At 45.2% G+C, this 11,232-nt stretch overlaps 1 protein-coding gene across 1 annotated transcript; it reads left to right on the forward strand.

Annotated features, from left to right (window-relative positions):
- Nucleotides 1-10,115: 10,115 nt before the first annotated feature.
- LOC125554461 lies at nucleotides 10,116-10,895 on the forward strand. The gene has a single exon (XM_048718017.1). It carries the CDS (start codon nucleotides 10,196-10,198, stop codon nucleotides 10,805-10,807), a length of 612 nt encoding a protein of 203 aa, XP_048573974.1. The 5' UTR covers nucleotides 10,116-10,195; the 3' UTR covers nucleotides 10,808-10,895.
- The last annotated feature ends 337 nt before the right edge of the window (nucleotides 10,896-11,232 follow it).

An 11,232-nucleotide genomic window follows, 5' to 3' on the forward strand; every position in this document is an offset into this window, starting at 1 on the left:
AAATGGAAAAATTTAGAAATGAAAACTATTAAAATAGTAGCAAAACACACACAAAAGAAACCAAAACACCAAGAAAAACCCTCTCAAAACGGGAAAACCGTCGGTCCATTTCGGCTAGGTATGTGTGTTACTTTCAACGAGCAACACAAACACTTCCCTTCCAGGCGGGGCCCATAGCCACCTTCATAGCCCTCGATGCACCAGGCGACCCTTAATCTAGAAAGGTTATTCGTGAATAAAAATGTGAAATTTTGAAATTAAAAATAATAAAAATAAACAAAAAATAAAGAAAAATAATATAAAAATTATGTTAAAAGCATAAAGTGAGAACAAATAAAAACTTAAGTCAGACAATACCTTCCCAAAACACGAAAATCGGCAGCCCATTACAGCTAGGTGTGTGTTACTCTCAACCATTGAAACACACCCTTACAGGCGGGTCCATGGCAACCCCATAGCCACCGACGCACCAGGACGCTCCAAATCTAGGGAACTTAGTATTTGCAAGTTAGATGTGTGTATTACTGTGAGAAGATCTAAAAATGAGCATATGGTTATTGATAGAATATAGAGTGCACTAATGTTGGGGAACGTTGCAGAAAACAAAAATTTTCCTACAGTTTTACCAAGATCCATCTATGAGTTCATCTAGCAACGAGTGATCGGATTGCATCTACATACCTTTGTAGATCACGCGCGGAAGCGTTCAAAGAACGGGGATGAGGAAGTCGTACTCGACGTGATCCAAATCACCGGATATCCTAGCGCCGAACGGACGGCACCTCCGCGTTCAACACACGTACAGTCAGCGTGACGTCTCCTCCTTGATCCATCAAGGGGGAAGGAGAGGTTGATGAAGATCCAGCAGCACGACGGCGTGGTGGTGGATGCAGGGGTCACCGCAGCAGGGCTTCGCCATTCTACTACGAGAGGGAGAGGTGTAGCAGGGGAGAGGGAGGCGCCAAGACTCAAGGGTGCGGCTGCCCCTCCCTCCCCCCTTTATATAGGCTCCCCTAGGGGGGCGCCGGCCCTAGGAGATGGGATCTCCTAGGGGGGGCGGCGGCCAAGGGGTGGAGTGCCCCCCAAGCCAGGTGGGGCGCCCACCCCACCCTAGGGTTCCCAACCCTAGGCGCATGGGGTGGGCCAAGGGGGGCGCACCAGCCCACTATGGGCTGGTTCCCCTCCCCACTTTAGCCCATGGGGCCCTCCGGGATGGGTGGCCCCACCCGGTGGACCCCCGGGACCCTTCCGATGGTCCCAGTACAATACCGGTGACCCCCGAAACTCTCCCGATGGCCGAAACTGCACTTCCTATATATAATTCTTCACCTCCGGACCATTTCGGAACTCCTCGTGACGTCCGGGATCTCTTCCGGGACTCCGAAAAACTTTCGGGTTACTGCATATTCATATCTCTACAACCCTAGCGTCACCGAACCTTAAGTGTGTAGACCCTACGGGTTCGGGAGACATGTAGACATGACCGAGATGGCTCTCCGGTCAATAACCAACAGCGGGATCTGGATACCCATGTTGGCTCCCACATGCTCCTCGATGATCTCATCGGATGAACCACGATGTCGAGGATTCAAGCAACCCCGTATACAATTCCCTTTGTCAATCGATACGTTACTTGCCCGAGATTCGATCGTCAGTATCCCAATACCTCATTCAATCTCGTTACCGGCAAGTCACTTTACTCGTATGCATGATCCCGTGACCAGACACTTGGTCACTTTGAGCTCATTATGATGATGCATTACCGAGTGGGCCCAGAGATACCTCTCCGTTATACGGAGTGACAAATCCCAGTCTTGATCCGTGTCAACCCAACAGACACTTTCGGAGATACCCGTAGTATACCTTTATAGTCACCCAGTTACGTTGTGACGTTTGGTACACCCAAAGCACCCCTACGGCATCCGGGAGTTACACGATCTCATGGTCTAAGGAAAAGATACTTGACATTGGAAAAACTCTAGCAAACGAACTATACGATCTTGTGCTATGTTTAGGATTGGGTCTTGTCCATCACATCATTCTCCTAATGATGTGATCTCGTTATCAATGACATCCAATGTCCATAGTCAGGAAACCATGACTATCTGTTGATCAATGAGCTAGTCAACTAGAGGCTTACTAGGGACATGTTGGTGTCTATGTATTCACACATGTATTATGATTTCCGGATAACACAATTATAGCATGAATAAAAGACAATTATCATGAACAAGGAAATATGATAATAATCCTTTTATTATTGCCTCTAGGGCATATTTCTAATAGTCTCCCACTTGCACTAGAGTCAATAATCTAGTTACATTGTGATGAATCGAACACCCATGGAATTCTGGTGTTGATCATGTTTTGCTCTAGGGAGAGGTTTAGTCAACGGATCTGCTACATTCAGGTCTGGATGTACTTTACAAATATCTATGTCTCCATCTTGAACATTTTCACGAATGGAGTTGAAGCGAGGCTTGATGTGCCTGGTCTTCTTGTGAAACCTGGGCTCCTTGGCAAGTGCAATAGCTCAAGTGTTGTCACAGAAGAGTTTGATCGGCCCCGACGCATTGGGTATGACTCCTAGGTCGGTGATGAACTCCTTCACCCAAATTGCTTCATGCGCTGCCTCCGAGGCTGCCATGTACTCCGCTTCACATGTAGATCCCGCCACGACGCTCTGCTTGCAACTGCACCAGCTTACTGCCCCACCATTCAAAATATACACGTATCCGGTTTGTGACTTAGAGTCATCCAGATCTGTGTCAAAGCTAGCATCGACGTAACCCTTTACGACGAGCTTTTCGTCACCTCCATAAATGAGAAACATTTCCTTAGTCCTTTTCAGGTACTTCAGGATATTCTTGACCGCTGTCCAGTGTTCCTTGCCAGGATTACTTTGGTACCTACCTACCAAACTTACGGCATGGTTTACATCAGGTCTGGTACACAACATGGCATACATAATAGAACCTATGGCTGTGGCATAGGGGATGACACTCATCTCTTCTATATCTTCTGCCGTGGTCGGACATTGAGCTGAGCTCAATTTCACACCTTGCAACACAGGCAAGAACCCCTTCTTAGACTGATCCATATTGAACTTCTTCAATATCTTATCAAGGTATGTGCTTTGTGAAAGACCTATGAGGCGTCTTGATCTATCTCTATAGATCTTGATGCCTAATATATAAGCAGCTTCTCCAAGGTCCTTCATTGAAAAACTCTTATTCAAGTAGGCCTTAATGCTGTCCAAAAGCTCTATATCATTTCCCATCAAAAGTATGTCATCTACATATAATATGAGAAATGCTACAGAGCTCCCACTCACTTTCTTGTAAACGCAGGCTTCTCCATAAGTCTGCATAAACCCAAACGCTTTGATCATCTCATCAAAGCGAATGTTCCAACTCTGAGATGCTTGCACCAGCCCATAAATCGAGCGTTGGAGCTTGCACACCTTGTCAGCATTCTTAGGATCGACAAAACCTTCCGACTGCATCATATACAATTCTTCCTTGAGGAAACCATTAAGGAATGCCGTTTTGACGTCCATTTGCCATATCTCATAATCATAGAATGCGGCAATTGCTAACATGATTCGGACGGACTTCAGCTTCGCTACCGGTGAGAAAGTCTCATCGTAGTCAACCCCTTGAACTTGTCGATAACCCTTAGCGACAAGCCGAGCTTTATAGATGGTCACATTACCATCCGCGTCTGTCTTCTTCTTAAAGATCCATTTATTTTCTATGGCTCGCCGCTCAACGGGCAAGTCAGTCAAAGTCCATACTTCGTTTTCATGCATGGATCCTATCTCGGATTTCATGGCTTCCAGCCATTTGTCGGAATCCGGGCCTGCCATCGCTTCTTCATAGTTCGAAGATTCACCGTTGTCTAACAACATGATTTCCAAGACAAGGTTGCCGTACCACTCTGGTGCGGAACGTGTCCTTGTGGACCTACGAAGTTCAGTAGCAACTTGATCTGAAGTTTCATGATCATCGTCATTAACTTCTTCTCTGGTTGGTGCAGGCACCTCAGGAACATTTTCTTGAGTTGCGCCATTTTCCGGTTCAAGAGGTAATACTTCATCAAGTTCTACTTTCCTCCCACTTACTTCTTTCGAGAGAAACTCTTTCTCTAGAAAGGATCCATTCTTGGCAACAAAGATCTTGCCTTCGGATCTGAGGTAGAAGGTATACCCAATAGTTTCTTTAGGGTATCCTATGAAGACGCATTTTTCCGACTTGGGTTCGAGCTTTTCAGGTTGAAGTTTCTTGACATAAGCATCGCATCCCCAAACTTTTAGAAACGACAGCTTAGGTTTCTTCCCAAACCATAATTCATACGGTGTCGTCTCAACGGATTTCGACGGAGCCCTATTTAAAGTGAATGCGGCAGTCTCTAAAGCATAACCCCAAAATGATAGCAGTAAATCGGTAAGAGACATCATAGATCGCACCATATCTAATAGAGTGCGATTACGATGTTCGGACACACCATTACGCTGAGGTGTTCTAGGCGGCATGAGTTGTGAAACTATTCCATATTTTCTTAAGTGTGTGCCAAATTCGTGACTCAAGTATTCTCCTCCACGATCTGATCGCAGGAACTTGATTTTCCTGTCACGTTGATTCTCAACCTCACTCTGAAATTCCTTGAACCTTTCAAAGGTCTCAGGCTTGTGTTTCATTAAATAGACATACCCATATCTAATCAAGTCATCAGTGAGGGTGAGAACATAACGATAGCCACCGCGAGCCTCAACACTCATTGGACCGCACACATCAGTATGTATGATTTCCAATAAGTTGGTCGCTCGCTCCATTGTTCCTGAGAATGGAGTCTTGGTCATTTTACCCATGAGGCATGGTTCGCACGTGTCAAATGATTCGTAATCAAGAGACTCTAAAAGTCCATCTGCATGGAGCTTCTTCATGCGTTTGACACCTATGTGATCAAGGCGGCAGTGCCACAAGTATGTGGGACTATCATTATCAACCTTACTTCTTTTGGTACTCACACTATGAATATGTGTAGCATTACGCTCGAGATTCATTAAGAATAAACCATTCACCATCGGAGCATGACCATAAAACATATCTCTCGTATAAATAGAACAACCATTATTCTCGGATTTAAATGAGTAGCCATCTCGTATTAAACGAGATCCTGATACAATGTTCATGCTCAAACCTGGCACTAAATAACAATTATTGAGGTTCAAAACTAATCCCGTAGGTAAATGTAGAGGTAGCGTGCCGACGGCGATCACATCGACCTTGGAACCATTCCCGACGCGCATCGTCACCTCGTCCTTCGCCAGTCTCCGCTTATTCCGCAGCTCCTTTCGTTTTGCCGGCCTTCTTATCCGCTAAGTATTTGGGGCAGTTCCGCTTCCAGTGACCACTTTCCTTGCAGTAAAAGCACTCAGTCTCGGGCTTGGGTCCATTCTTTGGCTTCTTCCCGGCAGCTTGCTTGCCAGGCGCGGCAACTCCCTTGCCGTCCTTCTTGAAGTTTTTCTTACCCTTGCCTTTCTTGAACTTAGTGGTTTTATTCACCATCAACACTTGATGTTCCTTTTTGACTTCTACCTCTGCTGATTTCAGCATTGCAAATACTTCAGGAATGGTCTTTTCCATCCCCTGCATATTGGAAGTTCATCACAAAGCTCTTGTAGCTCGGTGGAAGCGACTGAAGGATTCTGTCAATGACCGCGTCATCCGGGAGATTAACTCCCAGCTGAGTCAAGTGGTTATGTAACCCTGACATAGTGAGTATGTGCTCACTGACAGAACTATTTTCCTCCATCTTACAACTGAAGAACTTGTCGGAGACTTCATATCTCTCGACCCGGGCATGAGCTTGAAAAACCATTTTCAGCTCTTCGAACATCTCATATGCTCCGTGTCTCTCAAAACGCTTTTGGAGCCCCGGTTCTAAGCTGTAAAGCATGCCGCACTGAACAAGGGAGTAATCATCGGTACGTGTCTGCCAAGCGTTCATAACGTCTTGTTCTGCAGGGAGAACAGGTGCTTCACCTAGCGGTGCTTGTAGGACATAATCTTTCTTGGCAGCTATGAGGATGATCCTCAGGTTCTGGACCCAGTCCGTATAATTGCTGCCATCGTCTTTCAGCTTGGTTTTCTCTAGGAACGTGTTGAAGTTGAGGACAACGTTGGCCATTTGATCTACAAGACATATTGTAAATATTTTAGACTAAGTTCATAATAATTAAGTTCATCTAATCAAATTATTCAATGAACTCCCACTCAGATAGACATCCCTCCAGTCATCTAAGTATAACATGATCCGAGTTAACTAGGCCGTGTCCGATCATCACGTGAGACGGACTAGTCAACATCGGTGAACATCTTCATGTTGATCGTATCTTCTATATGACTCATGCTCGACCTTTCGGTCTTCTGTGTTCTGAGGCCATGTCTGTACATGCTAGGCTCGTCAAGTCAACCTAAGTGTTTGCATGTGTAAATCTGTCTTACACCCGTTGTATGTGAACGTTGGAATCTATCACACCCGATCATCATGTGGTGCTTCGAAACAACGAACTGTCGCAACGGTGCACAGTTAGGGGGAACACTTTCTTGAAATTATTATGAGGGATCATCTTATTTACTACCGTCGTTCTAAGTAAACAAGATGCAAAAACATGATAAACATCACATGCAATCAAATAATAATAGTGACATGATATGGCCAATATCACATAGCTCCTTTGATCTCCATCTTGGGGCTCCATGATCATCTTGTCACCGGCATGACACCATGATCTCCATCATCATGATCTCCATCATCGTGTCTCCATGAAGTTTCTCGCCAACTATTACTTCTACTACTATGGCTAACACGTTTAGCAATAAAGTAAAGTAATTTACATGGCGTTTCTCAATGACACGCAGGTCATACAAAAAAATAAAGACAACTCCTATGGCTCCTGCCGGTTGTCATACTCATCGACATGCAAGTCGTGATTCTATTACAATAGCATGAACATCTCATACATCACATATATATCATTCATCATTCATCACAACTTTGGCCATATCACATCACAAAACACTTGCTGCAAAAACAAGTTAGACGTCCTCTAATTGTTGTTGCAAATTTTATGTGGCTGCAATAGGGTTCTAGCAAGAACGTTTTCTTACCTACGTGAAAGCCACAACGTGATTTGTCAACTTCTATTTACCCTTCATAAGGACCCTTTTCATCGAATCCGCTCCAACTAAAGTGGGAGAGACAGACACCCGCCAGCCACCTTATGCAACTAGTGCATGTCAGTCGGTGGAACCGGTCTCACGTAAGCGTACGTGTAAGGTTGGTCCGGGCCGCTTCATCCCACAATACTGCTGAAGCAAAATAAGACTAGTAGCGGCAAGAAAGTTGACAACATCTACGCCCACAACAAATTGTGTTCTACTCATGCAAAGAGAACTACGCATAGACCTAGCTCATGATGCCACTATTGGGGAACGTTGCAGAAAACAAAAATTTTCCTACGGTTTCACCAAGATCCAGCTATGAGTTCATCTAGCAACGAGTGATCGGATTGCATCTACATACCTTTGTAGATCATGCGCGGAAGCGTTCAAAGAACGGGGATCGATGAGGAAGTCGTACTCGACGTGATCCAAATCACCGGAGATCCTAGCGCCGAACGGACGGCACCTCCGCGTTCAACACACGTACGGTCAGCGTGAAGTCTCCTCCTTCTTGATCCAGCAAGGGGGAAGGAGAGGTTGATGAAGATCCAGCAGCACGACGGCGTGGTGGTGGATGCAGGGGTCACCGCAGCAGGGCTTCGCCGTTCTACTACGAGAGGGAGAGGTGTAGCAGGGGAGAGGGAGGCGCCAAGACTCAAGGGTGCGGCTGCCCCTCCCTTCCCCCCTTTATATAGGCTCCCCTAGGGGGGCGCCGGCCCTAGGAGATGGGATCTCCTAGGGGGGCGGCGGCCAAGGGGTGGAGTGCCCCCCAAGCCAGGTGGGGCGCCCCCCCACCCTAGGGTTCCCAACCCTAGGCGCATGGGGTGGGACAAGGGGGGCACACCAGCCCACTATGGGCTGGTTCCCCTCCCCACTTTAGCCCATGGGGCCCTCCGGGATGGGTGGCCCCACCCGGTAGACCCCCGGGACCCTTCCGGTGGTCCCGGTACAATACCGGTGACCCCCGAAACTCTCCTGATGGCTGAAACTGCACTTCCTATATATAATTCTTCACCTCCGGACCATTTCAGAACTCCTCGTGACGTCCTGGATCTCATCCGGGACTCCGAACAACTTTCGGGTTACTGCATATTCATATCTCTACAACCCTAGCGTCACCGAACCTTAAGTGTGTAGACCCTACGGGTTCAGGAGACATGTAGACATGACCGAGATGGCTCTCCGGTCAATAACCAACAGCGGGATCTGGATACCCATGTTGGCTCCCACATGCTCCTCGATGATCTCATCGGATGAACCACGATGTCGAGGATTCAAGCAACCCCGTATACAATTCCCTTTGTCAATCGGTACGTTACTTGCCCGAGATTCGATCGTCGGTATCCTAATACCTCGTTCAATCTCGTTACCGGCAAGTCACTTTACTCGTACCGTAATGCATGATCCCGTGACCAGACACTTGGTCACTTTGAGCTCATTATGATGATGCATTACCGAGTGGGCCCAGAGATACCTCTCCGTTATACGGAGTGACAAATCCCAGTCTTGATCCGTGTCAACCCAACAGACACTTTCGGAGATACCCGTAGTATACCTTTATAGTCACCCAGTTACGTTGTGACGTTTGGTACAGCCAAAGCACCCCTACGGCATCCGGGAGTTACACGATCTCATGGTCTAAGGAAAAGATACTTGACATTGGAAAAACTCTAGCAAACGAACTATACAATCTTGTGCTATGTTTAGGATTGGGTCTTGTCCATCACATCATTCTCCTAATGATGTGATCTCGTTATCAATGACATCCAATGTCCATAGTCAGGAAACCATGACTATCTGTTGATCAATGAGCTAGTCAACTAGAGGCTTACTAGGGACATGTTGGTGTCCATGTATTCACACATGTATTACGATTTCCGGATAACACAATTATAGCATGAATAAAAGACAATTATCATGAACAAGGAAATATGATAATAATCCTTTTATTATTGCCTCTAGGGCATATTTCCAACAACTAATACCCTGAGATACAAAATGAGCACCAATATATATGTGTGCTTTCTATACAGAGACTCGTCATTTGGATATCCATGATCAAGCTATGTTGCAATAATGAATATATGGATGATGTCCGTGTTAGATGTTAGATGTTTCGTTGCAATAATGAATCTATATGGATAAGATCCATCTTGGATATCCATGATCAAGTTGTTTTGCATTAATGAGTCTATGGATGTTATATGTGTTACTATGAGAAGATCTAAAATGAGTATATGTGTATTTGTGGAACATAGAAAGCATTAATACGATGAGATACAAAATGAACACCAATATATCCTTGTGCAATCTATGGGCACTCATCATTTGGATATCCACGTCCAAGCTATGTTACATTAAATTAAAGGATCAATCTATGGATGATATCAATGTTAGATGTTTCATTGCAATAGTGAATCTATATTGATGAGATACATCTTGGATATCCATGATCAAGTTGTTTTGCATTAATGAGTCTATGGATATTATATGTGTTACTATGAGAAGATCTAAAATGAGTATATGTGTATTTGTGGAACATAGAGAGCATTAATACGATGAGCTGCAAAATGAACATGAATATATCCTTGTGCATTCTACGGACACTCATCATTTCGATACCCATGTTCAAGCTATGTTGCATTAAAGGATCAATCTATGGAAGCTTCATGTGCATTAATAAATGAAAATGTGAAAGAGCATCGATCGTATTTGTAAATATAAAGGGCATTATTACTTGGATGTGCAAAATGTGCAGAGACTGGACACTAATTAATATGCATATCCATGATCAAGCGGCATACTGCATTTATGAATTCTCACTGTACGCACTATAAATAAAACTCAAACTCACGAACACCTCCATTCATACATCCATATCTACAAATACACACCCTTCCCTATCCATTTCACTCTATCTCCCTCTGCTTAAGGACAGTTGAAGGCTTGTATCTAGCCTTCTAGCAATGGCAACAATGGCGCCGACCTCCATCGTCTTCTCCGTGATCGTCTTCCTGCTCCTTTCCAATGGCATCACCACTCAAGCCGGCGGCTCTGGCAGTGGCAAACCTAAGGCAACAAGCCTCATAGTGGAAGCGTGCAAGAACACCTCAGGCGAGAGCCAAGACACCGGTGTCACAAAGGAATTCTGTTTGTCGACCCTCCAGTCGGACAGTCGGAGCGCCAAGGCTAAAGACCTCCGTGACTTGGTGGTCATCTCGATTGACATCCTGAAGGGTCGTGTCACTGATGCTAGCGTCAAGGTAAAGAAAATGTTGCAAAACGCCAAGAAAGGCACGCTGACAATGTATGCTCTCAGCATTTCTGAGTTGCAATATGAGAAGGTGGTGAGCACGCTCAACATCTGCCAAGCTATGATTAGGGATCACCAAGGTGACAAGGGCGACCTGAAGTCATTGGGTCTACTCCATTGTGTGGATATGACTGGTGAGACTATCCAAGAGTGTGAAAATGAGCTTGGAGATGTGCGAGGGGCGGAGGCGCTGCTTAGTGAAAACGAGGGGTTGCGCATTCTGGCCAACCTAAACAGCGCCTTGGTTGCACCGTATGATGTCTAATGTTTGTTTTTATCTGCTTGATAGAAAGGATGTAGATCGATGTGACATCGGTTTTACTGTTATTTGAAATAATAATCACAAGGTTTGTTCTGGCACAAATTTTACTGCTCACTCGTCTTTTCTGCTTCAAATTAAAGGCAAACAATGCGACTGCTGGTTCACTGCAAGTATTCTGTGAGGGAGATTTGTGCAATATACGTACTTTCTGTGTTGATGATCGAGTGATTACTCTCTTTTTTTTTCCTTTTTCTTTTTTTTTGAGGAAAAAAGAGTAACAAACTCTTCACTGCTAGCCTAATTTTCACTACTACAGTTCCATGGACATGCACGTATTTCTAAAATAAAAATGTGCCCTGGTGAATCCTCTGTGCTACAGGGACGCGACATACAAGCTGGTCGCATTTACATGTTTTGGATATTCTTCT

Source organism: Triticum urartu, chromosome 4, assembly GCF_003073215.2.
Source record: "Triticum urartu cultivar G1812 chromosome 4, Tu2.1, whole genome shotgun sequence".
Lineage (NCBI taxonomy): Eukaryota > Viridiplantae > Streptophyta > Magnoliopsida > Poales > Poaceae > Triticum > Triticum urartu.

Coding starts and splice junctions, on each gene's coding strand:
- LOC125554461 (XM_048718017.1), top strand. CDS start 10,196: ATGGCAACAATGGCGCCGACCTCCATCGTCTTCTCCGTGATCGTCTTC.